This window comes from Lontra canadensis, unplaced genomic scaffold (genome assembly GCF_010015895.1).
Source record: "Lontra canadensis isolate GAN:19392208 unplaced genomic scaffold, GSC_riverotter_1.0 scaffold1, whole genome shotgun sequence".
Classification (NCBI taxonomy): domain Eukaryota; kingdom Metazoa; phylum Chordata; class Mammalia; order Carnivora; family Mustelidae; genus Lontra; species Lontra canadensis.
The window spans coordinates 25,368,661-25,391,816 of NW_022630995.1; the positions used below are offsets into that span (position 1 = coordinate 25,368,661).

Consider the following 23,156-nt stretch of genomic DNA (forward strand, 5'->3'; position numbering starts at 1 on the left):
TCCCTAGTAAGCAATATATTTGCTGTTTGGAATGTTCTGTGCAAGCGTCAATGTATATAGCAGAAAGGAAGAGAAGTCAGAATTGGTGATGGTCACAAAAAAATAAAGGTTCAAGGCAAAGGCCTTGAATCAGGCTGTATTGGAACCTATGACGTCATCCCTGTATCTCTCAAGTGTTCATCCTTCCCCATGCCTACGTGTCTAGCACTGTAGATTCAGGATTTCTCTTTTGGTGGTGGTAGAGTGGCGGCCACAACTCTAGTCCTTTTTCTATACTATTTGCCTTTGGTCTGGGTTTTAGACTTTACACTGTATGCTCTGTACTATCTGAAAAGTCCTTCAGATGTGGCTTGCGCACCATGAGCCATGCCTTAAAAATAACAATGTTTGATGAGGTCTGTTGCCTAAGTCAAACATTTCCTAGTTTTTCCCCTTGAAATGGGTTTCACTCCCTGATGTAAAGATACAGGAAATAATTCTCATGTTCTTGCCAAATTACGAAACGGGGACTGCTGTGAGAAATACTAGACACCACTTTTTTCCCGTAAAAGTAGACTCCAGCTCGCATCTTGGTAAGCCCCTGGTGCCGGACGTGTTGGCTGGAAGCTCTAAGAGTAGCTAATGTCTGTGTCTCCTCTCCCAGGCCAGTGAAAGGCGTGTCCACCTCGTCGTGTCCCGCCAGGTTCGGCTGCAGAGTCCTGACATCATTCAGGATGCTGGCTGGAATAGCAACAGAAGCCAGTCCCCAGGGCCAGGGGACAGGAGCAGCATTCCCAAGGTGAGCCCCAGCTGGGGTGTGTCTGTTCCTCCTGAAAGAAGCGATTTCTTGGGAAGGCTGCACACTTTACCATTTCTAAGTGTAACCTCTGGACTTCGTCACTTGAACACTGTTTGACTTGTCCTGTAAAACAGAAAGCCTAAAGTCCCATCCTCGGGACCTGGTGAGATAACAGGTGTCTCCCATCCAAGCAAGAGGGAAGAAGGTGCAGGAGAGTTTTGAAACCTGATCCTGCAGACTTCACAGGGAGACATAGTTTCAAGTCAAAGCCAAATAGATGTCATGTTTTTCCAACAGTCATTTTACTTAAGGACCGTTTTCATTCATTTTGAAATGAAACGGGATTTGCTTGGCTTTTGACTTTTGAAGTTCCCAGTCTGCCTGAAGATTAAAGTATTTTATTAAAAATCAAATTATTTATTATAATTGCATATTATATTTCATAAAATTAAATTATTTTAATTAAAAATTAAGCTAATTCCTCTGCTAACTTTAGTATGTTTGTTTTTGCAGAAGAACCCAGGAAGATAATATAAACACTTCAAGTTCATGTAACATTAGGGAGTGGTGGGGAATGGGGCATATCAGAAAACAGATGCCCTATCTTACAGCACTTAAATTCAGAAATAACATCAAATGATGTGGATTAAGCAGAATGCGTCTATAGATTGAATGTATCTTCAGGCCGGCAATTTGCAGCTCCTCTTTCAGTGAGGTGACTTCGCCCAGTTTGTACTTCGGTCTTTGTCCTCTATTAGAGGCAATGCCATAATCTCTCCATTGGATGGCTATGTAAGGCAACACAGACCTTGCTTAGCCCAAAATCAGAGTCCCAAAGCCTTGATTGGCATCCTATTTTGATGGCAATGAGTTTCTAGCCAGTTCTCCTAAGATCTGATTCCATTAAATCACTTATAACTAAAAAAAAAAAAAAAAAGAAAGAAAGAAAGAAAGAAAGAAAGAAAAAACTATAGGTAGCTCATTCATCTTGCAAGAGGGATTAAGGAATGCCTATTGTAACAATCAGAACACATCAGGCTGAGTTTCAGTTTGGAATAACTCCCAAGTTTGGGTTTTTGAGTCATGGATGCAGAAACAAGACTCAAAATCTTGATTTTGAAACATGCTGTTAATGACACAGCCTACAAGGCCACACCTCCACCCCTTTCCCCAGCGTGCTAGCCAGCCATGTCCCATAAATCCATACATTTCAGGCTTATTTACAGTAAGCAAGCTAGACAGAGCAGGCAACTCCTACTAAAACATTTTATGGATAAGGACTCCCAGGTGTCTTTGACTAGTAAATACCATTAGTGTGTTTAAATTAAACTAATGGTATTTATTAATGGAAAACTAGTTTATTAGCTTAATCTAATTAATTAACTAATTATAGTTGGATTAACTAGACCATATTGTATTCTAGCTCATTAAACCACTAAGCATGAGGCTTCCATCAGCACTGTGGGTCTACAATCCCTTCCACCTAACCACCACGAATCATGCAAAACAGCCAGAATGAGCTGTTCAAAGTTTTGCTGCAGGCTCTGTCATGTATCTAATTCCTGGAAAACATACAGAACAAACTGGCCTGGTGGGAAATTGTAACATTTTCTTTTTAACTTATGGTTCTGTCTGCCTTCTGAGATGCCCACACACACACACACACACACACACACACACACACAGGGCCTATTTAAAATAAAATGAAGACATGTGGCTCTTTGATGATTTAGGTTTTTATGATCCTACTAAGCTTTGTTTTATCTAGGAAACAATATGGCTTTTTGAAAGTAGGACTAGCTTAAATGAGTCAGAGAAATACCAAAGAAGGCAAACCAAGACTTGTGAGACAGAAAAGTTTGTAGCCAACTGAAAAGTTAAAGACAAGCAGGCATCAAATGTAGGTGTGTGGCTACCTCTGTGGGCGAGGAAAGGGTAAGTGACCAGAGAGAAATCCCAGGGAGACCTCAACTAGAATGGAAACTGTATTTCTGATGCTGGGTTATAAGGCACAAGGATAGGTCATTATGTTCATCTTTATACGTTTTTAAAAAATGAGTCTAAAAGGTTTTATTTTAAAAATCCCAATATTATATGAAGTATGTATTTTTATAGCTAAGTGATAAGAAGACTGGTGTCCATGATGTTTTTGAATCCACTTGAATTAGTTCATACTAAATTGTGTTTTTGAACATTAGGGAACATCCTGAGCTCTCCGAAGGAGGGAAGGGGGCTTGGGAGAAAACCCAGATGGAAAAGAAGATCTCTTTCGTATTTAATTTTCTTTCTGACCAGAGTCAGGCCACTCAGCGTGGGAAGGGTGGTACTTGGGCTTTCCATTGCTAAAATGGGTTTCTCTGGTGGGGAAGGCAGACAGCTGTCAGAAACACAAGACAAAGGACATGTTTCCCATTTGGGGAGCCCAGTCTTTTGTGTGGATCCCTCAGGTGCTTGAAACCTCTCCTTGGTCAGCACAGCAAGGCTGCTGGGTAAAGCCCTGAACAAGTGTGCAAGAAGGCTCCGCTCTCCAGGAACTCACATTCAGAACTAACCAATCTGTGCAGCCAGGTCACGTAGGTTTCAGCCTCCGAGTCTTATTTGTCATGTATTTTATTTGGCAGAATTGGGTTTGAGTTGAGTTCTGTAGTCAATGAGATAAACTGTTCCTGGAAAATTGAGGAACCGGTCCTTTCATGTGTTTTTCTGACAGTTGTCTGAAAATTGATAGGTTAATTTTTATCACGTGTTAAAACATGACCTCCCAAAGTAGAGTAGTGTGGTGGGAGATCACAGATTTAGATAGATATCTGGGGTTTCAGTTGCCAATCCCACCTCCCCCCCCCCCCCCCCCCCCCCCCCCCCCGCCCCGGCCAGCTGGGGTTCACTGATCAGTTTCATTTTAATGTTGAGTCTCAGTTTTTCTGTCTGGACACATTTAAGTAGATAATGAATATTTCTTTCCCTTTCCTCAAGGAATATGTTGCCAAATTGCACATTATTCAAGGAATATTTACTCATAACAAAATAATTAGAGATACATTTTTATTAACTGGTGTAGTGGGTGAGAAGCCATTTCTGGAATATTTCATAAGATATGTGATTTTGCTACTTTCAGATGAATTTACTGATACATTTTTTTAAAACAGATTTTTGGGGGTTTTTTGGTCTTCTTTTTAAGATTTTATTTATTTATTTGACAGAGATCACAAGTAGGCATAAAGGCAGGCAGAGAGAGAGGGGAAAACAGGCTCCCTGCTGAGCAGAGAGCCTGATGTGGGGCTCGATCCCAGGACACTGAGATCATGACCTGAGATGAAGGCAGAGGCTTAACCCACTGAGCCACCCAGGCGCCCCACTGACACATTTTTTTAAACAAAATATTCTCAGATCAAAGGTGTTTCTTTGGTCACAGGAGTGCCCTACGTGGGCATTCTCCCCCACTTCGTAAATGAAGCTGGGGGAGCATTGAGTGGTGATGGTATTATACGATCTCCAATGATATTACTGTTAGAGATCCGAATAACAATAACGCGTGTTTAAACTTACTACCTAGAAAGCCAGTTGAATTATTGGAATCTTCCTCTGGACAAATATTATAAATATTGATAAAACCCAATATTGGCAGATGTGGGAAATCAGCATGTTCACAAGGTATTGGTGAGATTATACGTGATCAAACTATTTCATATGTATCGAAATGTAAAATGCCCAGGCCCTTTGATTTAGCAGTTGTACTTTGAGGACATTAGCCCAAAGAAATATTTACTCAAGTGCACGAGATATGTGTCTAAGGATGTTCACAGTGACACTGTTTAATTTTGCAGAAGACGTATAAACAACCAAAATGGTCATCAGCTGGGGGATAGGACAGAGCCACGTGAAGAAGTACTAGACAGCTGCTCAAGATTGCAATAGACCATGTGTGCATGCGCGTGTGCATGTGTGTGTGCGTGTGTGTGTGTGTGTGTGTGTACACATATATTTTTTAATGGGAAAAGGTGTCCTTGTTTTCCAGAGAATTACCCTACTGTGTTTTAGACATCACCTTGGGAGCTACCCCTCCAATATCCCTGGCTTCCATGTGGAAATAATGGAAGAAAACAAAACCCTTCTTTGTGAGGATCAGGAGTACATGTTTTATGAACATCCCCAGGAATGAGCCGGAGGGACAGAACAGCCAGTAGGGGTCCCTAGTTTAGAACTTTGCCCGGCATTGGGGGCATTTCAGACCTGGCTGCATCTTCAAGTAGGGCTCTTCTGAGCTACGTCTGTGATTATGGGCGGAGACCTGCCGGATATAACTGCTCTGTGGAAGAAAACAATCACATACTGAGAATGGACCTGGAGAGTGCCTCCAGAATGACTCTGGAGTGCTAGGCCCACTGTGTTTATACTGTTACTTATTTGTCTTATTTGGAAACTTTGCACTGAAGAAGATCCCATTTCAGTTTATAATTCACTTCTGATAAAGAGTCTCTTCGAGGTTCTGGGGTTTACAGAGACATACAATGGAGACCTTACAAGTACTAATTGTAACATTGGCCTTAGCCATAATATTTTGCAATTCCTGATTCAGTATTCCGTTACTACCAAAAACAATTTGTGGCAACTTGTAATTTAACCATCTATTTATTTGACAGAGTTACCATCCTTAATGTGCTAAATGCTGTGTCCGGTGCTAGGGATATAATAGTAACAGGCTATTACTGGATACAGTAAGGCCATTAAAACAGGCATGGGTACTTTGATACCATAGAAAATCATGAGATATAAATGAACAAAAAACCTAGGCTTGTCTTCATAATGAAGTATTAAAAATGGACTCTTGTGCGTGTAGGCAATAGTTGTCTATGATGTTAACCATCAACTTTACAGAAGTTTAATTATCATGCTTGATCTGTCTGGTCCCCACCTCCATGCCCATAAAGGCACTTTCTTATTTCCAGAGTGTCTTCATGAAAATGCAAATATTAATACAAATTCTCCTCCCTCTTTTAAAACAAAAGGTAGTATACTTACACTTTGTTTTGTACCCTGATTTTGATTTAATTTTCTTTCTTTAGATACAACTGTAAGCTGTGTTTTGAGCTATAGACTTTTCTGAGGTCTGATCAAGTGTTACAAGTATTTATTTGCAGTGCATGTTCCCACTTATACCCCGAGGTCACTGCACAAGCAGGGAGAATACATTTTTAGAAAATTATATGTTGATCTGTATTCATTGATAAACAGTGCCCTTGACTGTCTTATTGCTTCAAGATAATACTGTGAGTAGCTTTGACTGTTTTTCATTTAAAGCTGTTGGCCCAAAATCAGAGTTCTCTTACTTGCTTTTCAAAAGTTGGTCCTCAGTATATGCTATACAATGTGTATACTATATTTTTATGTAATAAAACCAAAGGGTAGAACTGCATATTACTTAGAAATGCTGAAGTAAGGGGCGCCTGGGTGGCTCAGTTGGTTAAAGCCTCTGCTTTCAGCTCAGGTCATGATCCCGGGGTCCTGGGATCGAGCCCCACATCGGGCTCCCTGCTCAGCGGTGAGCCTGCTTCCTCCTCTCACTCTCTGCCTGCCTCTCTGCCTACTTGTGAGCTCTGTCAAATAAATAAATAAAATCTTTAAAAAAAAAAAAAAAAGAAATGCTGAAGTAAGAGGGAAGATGCTAATTGGAGGGAATCCAGTTAGTAGAGTGTGTTTTAGAGTGGAACATCTACAAAATCCATTATTTTTCTTTAGGGAGTTCTATAATTGACTTCCCACCTAAATTAAACTGAGACTATTTAATTAAAATATGGTTACTTTTTTTTTCTTAAAGACTTTATTTATTTGACACAAAGATCACAAATAGGCAGAGAGGTAGGCAGAGAGAGAGGAGGAAGCAGGCTCCCTGCTGAGCAGAGAGCCCGATGCGGGGCTCGATTCCAGGACCCTGAGATCATGACCTGAGCCGACAGCAGAGGCTCAACCCACTGAGCCACCCAGGCACCCCTGGTTACTTTTTTTTTTTAACTTAGAAAAAAATCCTGATACAAATGACAAGACTTTTATGATACTACTATCAAGAATAAATGAGTCACCTGAAAAATTTGGGGTGCAGTTCACTTTGCGTGTTTACTGTTTCTCCAGTGATCTCCAACCTGTTCCTTTTCCATTTTTTCCATTCCCATTTGAAATGTAAAGTTTCTCGGAATCAGCCTATAGAATTTGGGATAATGCCGCTCTGCTGAGGGTGGGAGGCAAAGTGAGGGTTCTCTCTGCAAGGACTATTATCATATATTTATCCGACTTAGGTAGTTTTTGTATGTAGAAAACGCAAGCCCTCTTGTGAGCCAATGTGCTATGTTTGTTTTTCTGTCTGTGCCTTTAGCCCCTCCATCCTGTGGTCACTTGCCACGAGAAGGTGGTAAGTGTCCGAAAATACCCCAGCGAATCTCTCGGCATGACCGTGGCAGGCGGGGCGTCACATAGGGAATGGGATTTGCCTATCTACGTCATCAGTGTTGAGCCCGGGGGAGTCATAAGCAGAGATGGAAGAATAAAAACAGGTAAAAGGACACTTCAGGTACTGGGGCAGCGGGGTGTTAAAATGAGTTAGCAGCTCGCTGGATTAGGTCACTGCTCCCAGAATTAAGGAGAGGATGAGAGGCTGAGCTGCCCAGGACCTCTGTTACCCACTGACCATGACTGGTTTGAGTATAGCGGCTAGACTGGGTTTCACCCCTTAGTTTGTGTGGGTTGGTGTGGGCCGCTTGGCTTGCTAATAAGGCAAGTACCTGCAAATATGCCAAGTAATGGGGAAACTCTACAGTTTAACTAAATAGCATAATTTGGTTCCATTCTTTCTAAGTGGTTCTTGGCAGGATTGGTCCTGAGAGGAACCTCTTCATGAATTGTTCCAGTGTATGGGTTGGATGAGAGAAATGCTTTCATAGAGTTTGAGTCAATGACTGTTCAGTGAAAGTACCATGCTAGGTCCTTTCCCACTGGTAAGAAGGTTCCATTAATCTTATGTGTCCTGGGCTACTCTGAATGAAGGAAGGGGATGTCACATATATGTCCTTAATGATACTGTCAATTTCCATGAAGGGTTAGTTCAGATGGTTGAGCAGCTCTGGCATGTAAGGGCTCAGATACAAGAGAGGAATGTGAAGTTTCCAAAGTACAGTTGCTCGGCATGAGGAGCCACGGGGCGGGGAGGGGTAGCATGGGGAGGGATTTCTTTGGCCAACCTAACAGTGCATCTTCTGGGGTCAGGCAGGACTCCAAGCCTTTCCCGTATGTCTCTTCCTATCTTTTCACTCCTGCTATGGCTATTCTGTGTGAAAAACAGGATATTCAGTGGAGGCAGAAGATCAGGAGAGAGATAAGAGAATAGAAATTGGAGGTAGGAGAGGTATGTGTTTGTGACTGTCTTGTTCTTCCTTTTCACCCCAGCACCTGGGTGGGGAAGGATGAGGGTCACCAAGAAGTGACTTGTTTGTGAGAGAATGCAAGCAGAGGATTGGGTAGTAGGATGTGTGGAGATGGCCTTGCACAAAGTACGTGCTTGCCCAATGGTGGGAGTACCATCTTCGCAGTGAACCACAATGTTAACTCCTTTTTCCTTCTTCAAGGGTGTAGTTCCAGCTCATTTTTCTTAACTGCTACAGACTCCTCTGCCAGCCACTTTCAGGGGTAGTCTCTTAATCACTCATGCAATCCCTATTTCTTGGTTAACTACTATATGCCAGGATCCATGCAGGCACTGGGAGTTTTTGCCAAATGCCCTCCCTTTGTGCTGAAAACAGGAAACAAGACATGAAGAAATAGGTTTTCTTTGATTAAATAGTAAATGAGGCTAATTTATCTTCCTGCTTTCCTTTTTTTTTTTTTAAAGGCAAGAGCCAAACACTAATGGGTATGCTTTAGAAACCTCCAAACAAAACTTACCTTGAAACATGCACCTGCTAATCATTTGCTATCCAAGAACTTGGCCTCATGTCAGTGCGGGAGGCTAATGACAAACCCCTTGCCCTGCTCACTTTTCCACATCCCGCTCCGTCTCTGCCCCTTGGCACTTTTACGGAAGTTCCTGTTTGCACTCTCACTAAGGATGGCTTCTGCTTGTTTGGCCGCTAGGTGACATTTTGTTAAATGTGAACGGGATCGAACTAACAGAAGTCAGCCGGAGCGAGGCAGTTGCATTACTGAAAAGCACATCCTCCTTGGTGGTTCTTAAAGCTTTGGAAGTCAAAGAACGTGAGCCCCAGGAAAGTGAGCCCCAGGAAGCCTGCAGCAGCCCAGCAGCTCTGGACTCCAACCATAACATGGCGCCCGCCAGAGACTGGTCCCCCTCCTGGGTCATGTGGCTGGAATTACCACGGTGAGTCCCAACGTGACCTGCTTGGAGATGTATGGGAGGAAACAATAATATTTCTTAGAGCACTCTTTTATTCTCTTGGGCTGATTCCTGGCACTAGCATCTTCATGAACCCCAGGTTGGATTGTAAGACTATTTGAAATAATTCTGTCTTCTCTTCTGTAACTGAAAATTCATGCAGAAAGCCCAGGGCAGAGTGAAAGCCTAGACATGGAAGCTTCGTGATGCACTCAGGTTGAGGACCTTGGAGCTGGCCTGTATGGTTGTGTCATGCAGCAGAGAGAGCTCAATGGACAGGGAGAGAAAGCTAGAATCCAGCCTTCTGGAACCCACCGGGGAAGGATTACCTTTCCCTAATTTGCTAGTGGCAAACCTCAGAACTTGCATGGATGTAACCCTTCATTGGTTGGTAAAACCAGCCCTTCATTGGTTTTACCTCTTAAGCGTTTGTGGGACCCTGACTGAACAAATTGCAGAAGCACATTTTGCCTGTACCCAGATGTTTGAGCATGACTGAAGGTATGTCTCAGACTCTCTCTCCCTAGTTCCACCTCTTGTGAAGTTTTTTTTTTTTTTTTAAAGATTTTATTTATTTATTTATTTGACAGGCAGAAATCACAAGTAGGCAGAGAGGCAGGCAGAGAGAGAGGTGGAAGCAGGCTCCCTGCTGAGCAGAGAGCCCGATGTGGGGCTCAATTCTAGGACCCTGGGATCATGACCTGAGCCGAAGGCAGAGGCTTTAACCCACTGAGCCACCCACGCGCCCCTCTTGTAAAGTTCTTGTAGAAAACTTGAGGAAGCAGATGGGTTGTCATTTCAGTGAGATGTTAACTAGAGCTTTATGGTGAAGGCATTAAATTGTGTCAGACATTTCAGGAAAATGTTTAAGAGAAGACTTACTAAATGGCTAAAGACAGAAGTTAAATATTCAAAGGACAGATAAGTTGGGGTTTGCACACCTGCATCAGAGCATAAATTCTTGGCCTTCAAAGGATTGCCTTACAAATTCCAAAAGCATGATTTAAATGTTAAGTATTAGAGTCACTGAAGATGAAGCACCGTAGGATTAAATGAATGAAAGTAGGATGTTTGGTTTTAGCACATTTTTCCTGAGGGTGGAGATAGGATGATCTCTCTGTATTTTTTTTTTTTAATTTTAAAGGAGGTTTTAAAAAACATCCCTGTCTCAAATACACTGACCTAGATTCCTTTTTGAGCCTTTCCTAGTTGATAAATTATTTTTTAAAATAAGTATATTTTTAAACAGTTGAAAATTGAACACTGGGGCTGTTTGAAAACCTTCAAGCTTTTTAGAATGGAGTCTGAGAGGAAGAAGAGGCTGTTATTTTAACATTTAAAAAAAATCTTTCTGAAACCAGCATCTATGAAAGTAGGTCATTTTTAAAAAATGGTTTTGTGCTTGAAAGCTGTTCTTCATGAGTTCAGAGTTCCTCACCATGCATTCGTGCGAGACAGGACAAATACGAAAATGCTTTTTACTCCAAGTACAGCCACGTGAATGGCTTCCTCTCCCTCCACTCTTTGTCACTTGGCCTGAGACAGCAGTTCTCTGCTCTTGCCAAAAGGATAGTCTGGATTGGGTTCCCTTCCTCTGAAAGAAGTAGACAGGAAATGTGAAATGATGCCAACACAGACAACACTGGTGTTCAGTCCCCCTGGGGGCCCCTGGTCTGCTCACAGTTATATCATCACAGTAGAATCTAAAGGCACCAAAGCAGAGATCTACCCTCCCAGACCCATTCAACAGAGGTAATCACGGTTACCAATTCCTTATGCGTGTTTGCAAGGAAAGCCTATGTCAGGGGTTGGCAGACTTCTTCTGGAAAGGGCCGGAGTTGAGGGTTTGAGGGTCACGCTCTGTGTTGCCAGTATTCAGTACTGCTGTGAGCGTGAAAGTAGCCATCAGTATGCACACGAACGGGCTTGGCTGTTGGGTCACGAAGACAGGCAGTGGGCTGGGCTGTAGTTTGCTGGTCCCTGGTCTAGGTGTCTGTGTACACAAGCACACACAGTCGTAGTGCACACACTCTGTGTATCATGTTTTTTTTTTTTTTTAAGAAAGATTTTATTACTCATTTGCCAGAGAGAGAGCTAGAGAGAGAGAGAGCACAAGCAGGGGGAGCGTCAGGCAGCTGGAGAAGCCGGCTCCCAACTGAGCAAGGAGACTGATGTGGGACTTGATCCCAAATGAGCCACCCAGGCGTCCCAGAGTTTTTTTGTTTTTTTGTTTTAACTCTTAAGAATATACTCTGGGTATCATTTCACATGAGTACATATCCATGTTGTTCTCTACATATCTATGTTGTTCTCTTCTGTGGCTGATAGTTTTCTGTTGCACAGCTGTACCATGATTGTTGAACAGGTTCCTTTGGGCAGTGAACATTTCAGTTGTTTTCCATCTCTGCTTTTGCAAACAATGCTGCAGTAAGAATTCATAAGGAACATACGGGATAGCCATTGCGCTAGTGTGGGGTCCACTTGCCATAGAGCTAGTTACGGAAACCTCGGGGCGTCTGCCTGGCCATTGGACAGGCTGCCTGGGTATAAAAGTATTGGATCACACTCTTGGGTACAGGGTAGGTTTCGCATCACTGTGAGCGAGCATTGAGTGGCGGTGTGGACAGGTGGGAGGCCATCTCTTCCTCTGTATGCGTGGCTTGTCCTTTTCACATGATTATCAGATGGCTGATATTTTGGGTTCTCCTAGGGAGCCTAGATATGTATTTATCTTTTAGGTTTCATGTCTTGCATTTTCTGTTGAATCCTTTTCAACTCTGTGTATTTCCTGTGCTTCCTTCGGTTACTGTGGTCTACGCTGCATATTCCTTACTGTAGCTTATCCTTTCTGGTTTCTATGTTCATTTTGGTGGTGCTTTTATTCTTCCCTTCCCTCTCTTTCCTCTGTCAGCTCATTTCCTCTCTCGTCTCACGTCTTCCTGGAAATCTTACATCTCTGCATGGATCTCAGATTTACAGAGGAATTGTTTCAGCATTATTTTAAATTCACAGTATGTGGTTGGTTATAAATTTCATTTTCTATGGTAGCGTTTTGTTTCTGTGGCAGCATTTTTCTGGTGAGTGGTTTTTGTGTTACTGCTTTTGCTGTTACTTTTCCTCTTTTCTGTTGTCCTGGGTGTCTGCCTGCTAGTTCTTTTTTAATCTCTGACTTAGGTAAGTTTTTCCTGGACTGGCTATTGGCTGGGGGTTTGTAAGGGGAAGGAACCAGGGCCACCTTCCAAGTGGTAGCAGTGTCTCTTTAGGACACGGGGTTGTGCTTCCTCACTGCTCTCAACCCAAGTTCAGCAGTCCACGTCTCTCCCTTCCACCCGGGCTGCTCCCTGGACGTACAGGTTATCTGTTTCCTCATGGCCTCACGCGTGCCCTTCTTCTCTGTCAGAGTGGGCCCAGGGAAGCTCTGCCAGTAGCCAGCCTGCCTGTTTCTGGTGTTCTGCTGTGGAGTGGGTGTTTTGGCCGTCTGAGTGGGCCGCTCCCTGCAGACCCCCAGCTGTGGACAGACTGGCTTCCGTCATCCCCCTCGTCCTCTCCCTTCCGCAGTCAGTTCTCCCTCATCTGTAGTGACCCAGTTTTGTTTCAGCTGGCGTTTGCATTTCTGTTTCCATGTCTCCTAGTTGCCGTTAGAGTAATATTTAAAAGCAGAAGAGGAAACATAATCTTCACTCTGACATTTTGAAACCGGAAGTATGTTCATCCTGGCATCTTTCAGACATCCTTAATACTCCATTATACTCCTTTATCAGGCTCTTAGCTAGTTTCAGGATGTGAGCACCTAGTCATAACGCTGCTACAATTTTTATGGATGGGAATATCTACTCACATCTCTAATCTTGACTATAGAGAGCTTCAAAGACCCCAGTTTCTCCCCAATTGATGCAATACCATTGGCTTAAATGTCTCAAGTCATTTGGCATGATTGATGTCCTAAGAATTTCAGGCCATTTGTCATACCGAGCAAGTTATTTGTCTGAACTGCTATAGACTGAGGCTAAAAATAGATATATTTTTTTGAATTCACAAGGGCATTTCCCTCCAAGTTATCTATTTACTCCAAAACATTTTCCCCCTTACAATTTAACAGATTTTGAGGAAACCTATTTGCCGTAAAGTATGATTCAGTCTGTTACCTAAGATTGTCTACCAATGAAGGAAAATGGCATGTCAGCAGGTCTAGAAATAGGAAATCCTTTTCTAGGACATTGTAATCATGCCCCCAGGTACAGTCCAACACACAGAATGAATAATCGTGAAGAAGATAATCATACAGTGAACCAGCAGCTGCCTGTTCTGAACCAGTGGGTGTCAGGTAGGAGTAGCAGGGAGAGTAAAAGTGGGTTATACAGGACAATGCAAATATACCTCACCCTTCTCAGTGGTGCCTTGTGTGTCAGGAGTGACCCCTGGGCAGCAGCTCCAGATGGGGGCTCTAAGCTATCCCAGTGATCCATGCCATTCAACTGAAGGGAGATGCAGAAATCACTGAAGAACTTCTGCTTTATCTTCTGTTGGCTTTCAGGCCCAAACTCCACATCTGGAAGTCTTTCAGAACATGCTCTCATCTGGACTAGTATGATAGAGGAGAAATGAGTTAATATGTACTACTCTTATGCAGGCAGAGGGTGCTCTGGGAACCCAGACAAGACTTTGGAGTGAATTAGTGAGAAGAGTGGCAACATTTTTTTTTTTTTTTAAACAAACCTCTTTAATGTTTGGCTTGAACAAAAGATACCAGGACTCTCACATCTACTTCTGCATTCAGTCTGTTGCCAGATCACCTATCATGTGTCCTCTGAGCTGAAATCCTTATAAGAAAATGAGTTTTTTTAACAAAGGCAAATGTCTCACTATTCTGATTAAAGTATTTTTTGACCTCTAGACCCCCTGAAAAGCACGTACATGGGAACCACACTTTGGTGTGGTATAGAGGCTCAGTGCAATTTTGAGGTCCTCTGAGATAAGGGGAATCCTTAAAGGAGACTGAGAAGGAACAGCCAGTGAAACAGAAAAATATACAACTTCTTGAGCAACCCAAGACTTTGCTGTAGTTCCTAACGTGGAGTTGATTTTTGAAGTAACCATAGTTTTCTCATTGGGAGAAATTACTAAACTCCTTGCTATTCTTTAAACTATGCCAACTCTTCTTCAATGAGGCCTAAATTTAGAGAATGAGTTCAGAAAAGGAAAAAAAGCTCACATTGAGAATTTAAAGTCACTTTATATTTCAACGGTAAACCCTGAACATCACTGATCAAAGCCAGGCTCCACATTTCCCAATGGGGAGTGAAGTAATTCAACTTGAGAAACAAATGCCCAGTACTCATATGTTCCAACTAACCAAGGTCTGACTGTGAAAGGGTTTAACAAACAGAGTTCTTGCTGCTACAGTGAAGTTGAAATATACCACACAAAGGAAGGAAAGTACTTAATGAAAAAAAATACTAGTAATACTGCCAGCCACTTGAATGCACGGTACAGACGGCATGGTTTTTGTCTGCTCTGTTTACTAATCTCCCAGGTGCCTACAGTATGGTACACTCAATAAATGTCTGCTGAAAGATGATCCAAGCAGAAAGATACTTTATCTCCAGTATCAAAAGAAGAATCTAGGAAAATCGACATAATTCGTGATTTAATGTTAGGTTGAAAATTTTATACTGGACATAAATTTTAGATGCTGTGGTTTATTTATAGCTTGTCCACATGGAATAAAATACTCAAAAGAATCAATGTAAGGTCCGAAGTGATACTTAATGGGGGGGGTAAAAAAAGTGGTCAATGGAATAAGAAATACTTGTTTTGTATTGTCCTATGTACCCATTTATGTTTTAAGGAATCATGGCTGGGAAGTGTTAAGATAGCTATTTGCTGATGACGTTGGGTAAGAATCACCCAATTCTTCATGTCCTTTCCCTCAAATATTGGGCACAGGAATGAATGTAATGCTCGGGTATTTGGAGAACTGCCAATCACCTGCTTTATATATTAGCAGTGGGTGAGCCATTACATAAATGTGCTCTCTGACATACCACAGCTCCTACAGGAGAAACTTAACTATTGATTGACATCAAGTCTGTGAAATACAGCTGATGAATATTTTACAATCAAAATCTAGTTTTTATTTAATGAAAATCATTCTTCAACGATCAGTGAAAGAAATGGATTATTGTAAATTATATATGACAACAGATACAAAACAAAATTGAACTGAGTTTTACCCCTACATTCTAATTTCAAGTTGGAACCAGCAACACTAGGAAAAGTCACATTATATGAATCAACAAGTCTGGTTAACAAATGTTAATGACCAACTTCATCACTTAACAAAACCTTTCACAAGAGACGTTTTATTGGTTTTTCAAAGAGCGGTTAGTATTTTAAAGTACAGATTATAAACAGAACAATCATATTTTGATTTTTACCAATACAAAAATGCTAATTTTCTTTCAAACCAGTTATTGTACTGGGGGATTTTAGTCAAATCCAGTTCCTGACAACACTAGCTGTCACAATTGTAACACCGTTTACATTTGGCTTGCACCTATCTTAACTGTTCCACCTGCCACCGGATATTAAGAGTTTCTTCCATCTAGTCTATTTTAGGTGAGGATTCTACTCAAAGAATACCTGTGGCCTCTCCTTCTCCCATTCCTTCTATAACTTCCTATTTAGTTTACTATTTTTTTCTCCATTATGACTTATTCTTACAATCTTTATTCAATTTCCACTCACTTTATGCCTGCATGCTTCTCTATAACCTACAAAACATGTAGAACTACATTTAAAGCATTATTTTTCAAAAATCAGAACTTTGGCAAATGCATTCATTATTAGGGTTAGGTTTAAGTGTTTTTTCACTGAGATAAATCATTTAGAGGATTTTTGCCTTCATTAAAATTATATTCACAACTAAATAAAAATATAATATTGCTAATGCTTGAATTTGGTTCATCAGTAAGGACTTAGGCCTATCCAGTTTGTTTCATAGAAACAGAACATAATAGTATTTTTTTAAAAGGGTGTATAGCAATGGAAAACAATTCAACTAGAAAAAGGCCGCCAACAGCACAAAGGTCACTGGGCTTGGCTTTGACAATTTTGAGTGAAACCAATCCAATGCTATTTAGCCTGAAAAAATGTCAATAAAGAGAATTGGAGATGAATCATAATTATTCCCTAAGAGTTCAACTTAAGTGTGCAGATCTACTGCTTACACATTCTATTTCAGGTACCTGTATAACTGTAAAGATGTTATATTACGAAGAAACACAGCTGGAAGTCTGGGCTTCTGCATTGTAGGAGGTTATGAAGAATATAATGGGAACAAACCGTTTTTTATTAAGTCCATTGTTGAAGGAACACCAGCATACAATGATGGAAGAATTAGGTAATAATGACTAGTTATTACCAATATTTTGTTTTATATATGCAAAAGGTTGGCCCCTTAGAAATAATGCATGTACTAAAAACCTTGTTTTATTGGTAAAAAAAAAAAAAAATGTACATAGCATTCAATTTCTAAAAATTCCTTGGTCCCGTACAGCAACTTCCTGTGCTTTTAGCATCCCTTCTAACAGAAGCTGACTGGAGGGTTTGCACAATTTAGTTTACTATTTGTGTCGGGGAGGAGAAAACCTTAATTAGATATTCCTAATTAGAATTTTTTATAATTAAAAAAAATTTTTTTTTTTATAATTAAAATTGACAGTTGGAGCAAAAACTAGGACCACCAAATACACCTGCACTGATTTCGGCTATGAATCACAATGTTAATCATGTGTTGTTTTATGTTTTTTAGATGTGGTGATATTCTTCTGGCTGTCAATGGTAGAAGTACATCAGGAATGATACATGCTTGCTTGGCAAGGATGCTGAAAGAACTTAAGGGAAAGATCACTCTTACTATTGTTTCTTGGCCTGGCACTTTTTTATAGAATCAATGATGGGTCATAGGAAAACAAAACTACAGATAAGCTATGTTGAAATAATGTATTTATCTTGTCAATTTTTTTATTTAAAGGATACACTGTAAAAATGTAAACTAATGTCAGGAAAAATATGATCTAATGAAAGCCAATTACACCTCAGAAAATATAATTCTCAAAACATAACTCTTATTAATAGTTTTTATTCAGTGTGGAGGATTTCTCACTACTCCACAACTTTATTTTTCTATTCATTAAAAAGCTCTTAAACGGCTGAGATCATTTGTTATTCCCCCACTGAATTCAAATCCTACAATTAAAAATTTGGTATATGCTGAGGTCTGTAAAGGGTATATTATGGGCATTAAAAAAAAAATTTACAGCCAGAGGATTTTAAAAGTACACTGCTGAGAAATGTTCCTTTCATCAAATGAGAAATATTTTTCAAATTATAGCTTTTAGTATGTGATATTAAATTCATTTTTATTTATCACTATTTAAAGGATCCTAGTAATTCTTTCAAAACCATGTCGTTACCATCACCAACAAATACATCCCAAGGCTTATCCCTAAAAATGCTCACAGAATTATGAACTTGTATTCTTAGATCTAATGGGAAATGACTAATCTAAAGCTCTTGTCTTTTCATTCACAATTAGCTAGTAACTGTATCAAAACTCCACATGCTGCTCAACCAATGAGCTTTGGAAAAAGCATCAAGAAAGGCCAAACCAGCTTGACCCCAGCTCACAGACAGCCATGAGGCAATTCGGATCTGTGTCACAGTGAGGAGGCTTTGTCTCGTGCCTGCTACAGAAACTACCCTCAGGGCAAGTTACTTCACAGACACCAGCCAAATGCCTTTATATTTTATTAATTTTTAGAATACAAAAGTTGCCTGTTTAGTTATACCATGAAACCAAATTGAGGATGCTGAAAACCTATCAAAAAGTCATGATATCAAAACTTTATATGAGTTCTTTAATATGCTAAGCAAGAGTGCCACAGCAGTACTGGCAAAATACTTCAAATCTCAACTCAGAGGGGCCTTTTGCAGCGCAACCTCTTGAGACTGGTATTTGATTAACTCCAGAAAACTATGGCCAAGGTGCAACCTTGACCTCTATCAGCTCCCCTGTATGTACACAGCTCTTTACAATTCCCTGCTGAGTGACTCATTCACATTACTTTCTTGGATATAAAGTCATTGCTGTCTTTATTTTTTTAATTTATTTTTTTAAATATTACAAGACAAAGATTTTTAACTTAACATGAAAAATTCACTCTTTTATTTTGAGAAAAAAGTTAACTTTTCATACTAACAGAACAAGATTAAAGGTAAATTTCTTAAACATTATCCAGAAAAATAACAAGATCTATGGTACATTTCTGGCCGTAATACACACACAAGGCCAGAGCCGTGCCTATTCGGCCGGTGGGGCTTCGGTGCTCTCCTGCTCAGGGGCGGGCTCACTGCCAGCTTCTTTTCCTTCTTTGCTTCTCTTAGATTTTTTGTGCTTGTGTCTCCTGTGACTGTCTCCTTCTTCACTTTCATGGCGACGTCTACTGTTACTGAAGAAAAAAAAAGTTTGTTCTTACTGTTTAAGGATACACAGAGTGACAAAAATCATCCCACTGTTCCTCAAACACATTTAGAGGAGTAACCAGCTTTTTATGCGACTTTTATACGGAGATGGTATTTACATTACAGGCTCACCTTCACTGACAGTATCCTAGCTTCTCAGAGCCCACAGACTTTATTCTGAAAAACTACTATAAATTAGAAACTGAAGCACTAAATCAGAACAGAAAGTAACTTTCTAGGGTTGATTTTAGGCAAACAAACAATAGGCATACAATCTGACTATGAGGTCCTGAATTTTCTTTGATTAAGTATTAGTATTACTGGTTCATATGCTAAATAAAGCCCTCTCCCAATAAGACAAGCAGTCCGAGTACTAACTGCGGTCTTGTTAGATTTAAAACTCTTTGTTGGGCCTATAAGAAACCAATTATTTCAACACATTATTCTTTATCTTCCAATTAGGAACACATATGCACTACTAATTATTTGGAAATGTTTTTACTTTCTGAGGTCCAATCAATTTCTCCCAGCTTCAAAGGGATTCACTATAAAAGAGCAAACCTTCGAGATGACTTGTGTCTGGTTTCCTCTTTCTCTCTGTGTCGTCTTTCTCTGTGTCGTTCTTCTTTCTCTCGACTTGCTCTGTGGCGCTCATAGCCTCTTTCTGCATATTCTCTGTATCTGTATCGTTCTTCGTCACTGAAATTGGAATAAAACCTCTTTATGACAATCGGACTGTTAATTCTAATGACTTCAAACTACAAGAGACGTAATCTGAGTCCAAACCAGAAGCCTAAGCCTCCATATTGCTATCAGCATCTTATACAGAATAGGTGCAAATAAATATTTGTTGATTTGAGAGGAAAACAATGCCATTCCCAAATTAGTACACATCTAATATAACACATAATTATATGTTAAAGGTCCAGCTTTGTTTTGTGCTTTCACAGTTACTGAGTAGAAATTTTACATAACAATTTTTTTTTTCCTTCAAGAACTGGGAGCCGTAACAGACAAACTTTAGTCAGCTTCATTTTCTTTCATTCCTTTTAAAATTAAAAGCATGTTTATATATCTCAGACTTCTAACCAAAATTCTTTTAGAATCTTTGTGTGCCCAAGATTTTATAAATAATAAAAATATCTGGTTCGCAATGGCTATGTAGTAGAGAGCAGATGAAGATGCTTCAGTTTTTCAATCACATGAAGAGTACATTGTGCATCCAAGGAAGAGGTAGAGACATTAACAGAGGGACATCAAAGCAACTTCTACAATATCCACATGAAACATAGGCAGAACACTACCTGCGGACTTACTTACAGTCTGACATCCCAATTACTTATTACTACAGCTATGTGTGTGTGTGTTTGTGTGTGTGGGATGGGGGGATTCACATGGCTGAGAGCAGCAAGTGCATATACCTGGGTTGTACCTCCAATTTCCTGATTTTGGGTAGAATGAACTGGTTAAACTGGGACTGATGACTAGAGTTAGATATATTTCTTTTTTAACCTCCCTCGACTTGTCCTCATTTTGTGTCTCCTCACTTATATTCTGCTCCCCATCTTTCTCTCAATCTTTCAATTTTTGGGGGGGTTCAGCACAGAAGTCAACACTTTCTAAACCTATTATCAGTAACTCCCTTAGAATAAAAGTATTTTAGAGCACTATGTACTAAAGAGCTTTGGTTTCTAGAAATCTCTAATATAAATTAAGTCCGTAATCTGCATGACGCATCAAGCTGTTAAGGCATAGGAGTAAAAGTACTGGACAAAGAATGAGGTGAAAGTACAAGCCATATAAAAGTAAAAGCTTAATTACGGTCTCCTAGCAAAAGTAACGATTCAGTAGTGCTACACCTAACAACTATTGCTGACCAAGTTCTTCTTGCCTGAAATACATTCTACATTCAACAAATTTTAAAGTACACCCATGCATATATACGTGTGTGTGTGTGTGTATCTGTGTGAATACACGGTTTTCTAACCACGAATGCACACTTTAGCATTTGGACACTGGAAGCATGTGCGCTGAAACGCAGTATGTGAGGACGGGCAGCGGAGTAGACTGGGGTCACATCCTGATTCTTAGTGACTACATGTGTGACCTGGGGTAAACTACTTAACCTTTCTGAACTGCAGCTTTCTCATCTGTAAAACTGGCAACAATCATTTTCAAGGTTGTCGGAGAACTGGCAGTAACATTTCTGAAGTGCTCCGTACAATAGGAGGCCCTCAGTAAGTGGCAGCTAACACGCAGGCTCCCCATCTTCAGTCAAGTGAATGCTAAACTTTTTTTGAAAGCGGAACCTTTTTGTAAAGGTAACTAACTCTGTAATAACCTTATTGAAGTAGAATTACCATGACAAATGAGTATTATCGTGAATAGTATCCTTTTAAAAAAAAAAGAATAAGAGGCCCTCTTCCTAATAGATTTACAAACTGGATTTACCTAAAAATAACTAAGGCTATTTTATTATCTCAACTTGTCATTTGCATCTCTCTTTTCCCTCTCAACTTAACACCAATTCTTCTTAGATGTGAGGCCTTTAAGATTCTGAAGACAGCCATATGATGATAGCCATACTTGAAGGGTGATAAAAGATTCGGCCTTATACACAGAACATGAAGGCCCGTCCTTCCATCGCCTTCTGTTCGCAGCTGCAGCACAAAGGTTTCTCTGGGCCTGGAAATCATTACAGCTCATTTCAAACACCCTACAATGACCCGCCTTCTTTCTGGCCCACACTTAACAGCCTAAAAACCAGATGTTGAAACAGGTCTATGATTTTCAAAACAATGACCCTATAATTTGTAACACAACACATATGATATGCCATATTGCAAAATGTCAGTCTTTAGGAAAAATGGCCCCTACTTACAGTTCACTGGCATTTCCCAGAGAACACTATTCCTGGGATAATTCCTAACAACACAAAATTCCCCTACCTTTTGCCTCCTAGGCCTTGAACTTTTAGACTTACGTAAACATTGATTCTTGATGCCCTACAGCTTAGCAATCTGGAAATCAAATATTGTTAATCATTAACACTTTGTAGTTTCCATAAAAATTAAGTAGCACTTGTGTATGTGTGTGTTTGAAGCTGAAGAATCAGAGAACTTAGCTTCAAATATTCCATAAATATTGTATTATTTATGAACACTAGCAAAGCATTTCATTTTAGTCTTCTTTCCTATCAAGTTTACATTCAGCACTTTAACTTGTGAACATGTATATTCCAGAAATAGCCATGCTATCTCAAATATTTCATCTGAACTACATTAGAAACGATTCAACTTTCTGAAAGTAATGCTCCTGAATAGAATCATGCACTATGTGGCTAAAGTTACCAGCACACACCCCACCACACAAACATAACACTATATGCATAAACACACACTTATGTATATATCATATCTTTACTTATTTATAGTCAATAAAATTTTATCAGGTGCCTTCAATGTATAAGTCATTATTAGCAGCTATAGGAAGGAAAAACATTAATAAATCCTATTGTTTCTTATGGCACTTTTTTTTTTTTTTTTTTTAGGTAAAGTTTCAAACTACTAACCAGTCCTAGTCACCTTGATAATAATATATGCTTAAATTGGTAATAATAGTGTATGATCATTTCTGTATCCTCAGCACACAGCTCTGCACCTGGATCAGAAAATGTCAATTACATGAATGAATGAACTGCCTCCCCCAACCCATAAGAAATAAACCACATAGAGAGTAGTAAAGATAAAGAAAAGTAACAGAATTTTTAAACTACCTAATTTCAAGACTGGAAAGAAAGTATTTTAAGTTGCATCTCAACCACCTTTTCAGTTGACAGAATGGCTCTCTACCACTGTCTTCATTTCTCTATGTGTCCATTTCCTCATGTGCTAAGTTAAAATTTAGATAATCCCTATGGACCTTTTTGGATTAAGAAGTCTGTAATTGCATGATCACATCTAACAAAACAAATGCTGCCTGAATCGCAGACATGCTCACATCCGGAACTGATGTATTATTCATCTCATCTAGCAAAATCAGAACAGTCTAAGTACATTTCTTTATCTCATCCATTAAAACAGCTGCTATAAAAACGTTCTGATGCATTTCATTCTACACTGGGATGGTACCAAGACTGATATGTTAGCGAGATGCCAAAATTATTGCTTTGATAGTCAAACAGGTTGATTTTTAGTGATTTCAAAACCTGTCTAAACCAAGTTTTAGCCAACAACTTTCAAAACTGTTTCTTCTCTACTATATTCATCTTCTTCCCCGACGATGTGTTAAGTCGTGTTATTCACAGCGTGCCAGGCGTTAACGTACAAAGTGCTACGACTACAGAATGGGAGATGGTGGTCAATGCCCTTCACAGGCTTGCTAAGAAACACAGGCTTTAAAGAAGATACATTACTTAGGGAGCATGTGAAGGAAATAATTCAACTTTCTTTTGGGTTCAGAAGAGCTCACAGAAGA

At 40.0% G+C, this 23,156-nt stretch overlaps 2 protein-coding genes across 28 annotated transcripts in view; one reads left to right on the forward strand and one right to left on the reverse strand.

Annotated features, from left to right (window-relative positions):
• The window catches only part of LNX1 (ligand of numb-protein X 1), a 175,209-nt gene extending 157,331 nt beyond the window's left edge, over positions 1 to 17,878 (forward strand). For all 3 annotated transcript variants that reach the window (XM_032851522.1, XM_032851513.1, XM_032851532.1), the window contains 5 exons: positions 644 to 778; positions 7,146 to 7,323; positions 8,897 to 9,140; positions 16,399 to 16,557; positions 16,969 to 17,878. In XM_032851522.1, the coding sequence (XP_032707413.1) occupies positions 644 to 778; positions 7,146 to 7,323; positions 8,897 to 9,140; positions 16,399 to 16,557; positions 16,969 to 17,104 (852 nt within the window). In that variant the 3' untranslated portion in view covers positions 17,105 to 17,878. The remainder of the gene's footprint in view (positions 1 to 643; positions 779 to 7,145; positions 7,324 to 8,896; positions 9,141 to 16,398; positions 16,558 to 16,968) is intronic.
• Positions 17,879 to 18,353: 475 nt separating this feature from the next.
• The window catches only part of FIP1L1 (factor interacting with PAPOLA and CPSF1), an 81,642-nt gene continuing 76,839 nt past the window's right edge, over positions 18,354 to 23,156 (reverse strand). For all 25 annotated transcript variants that reach the window (XM_032851740.1, XM_032851727.1, XM_032851664.1 and 22 more), the window contains 2 exons: positions 19,242 to 19,379; positions 18,354 to 18,667 (listed from right to left, as the gene is read on the reverse strand). In XM_032851740.1, coding sequence (XP_032707631.1) covers positions 18,520 to 18,667; positions 19,242 to 19,379 — 286 coding nt within the window. In that variant the 3' untranslated portion in view covers positions 18,354 to 18,519. The remainder of the gene's footprint in view (positions 18,668 to 19,241; positions 19,380 to 23,156) is intronic.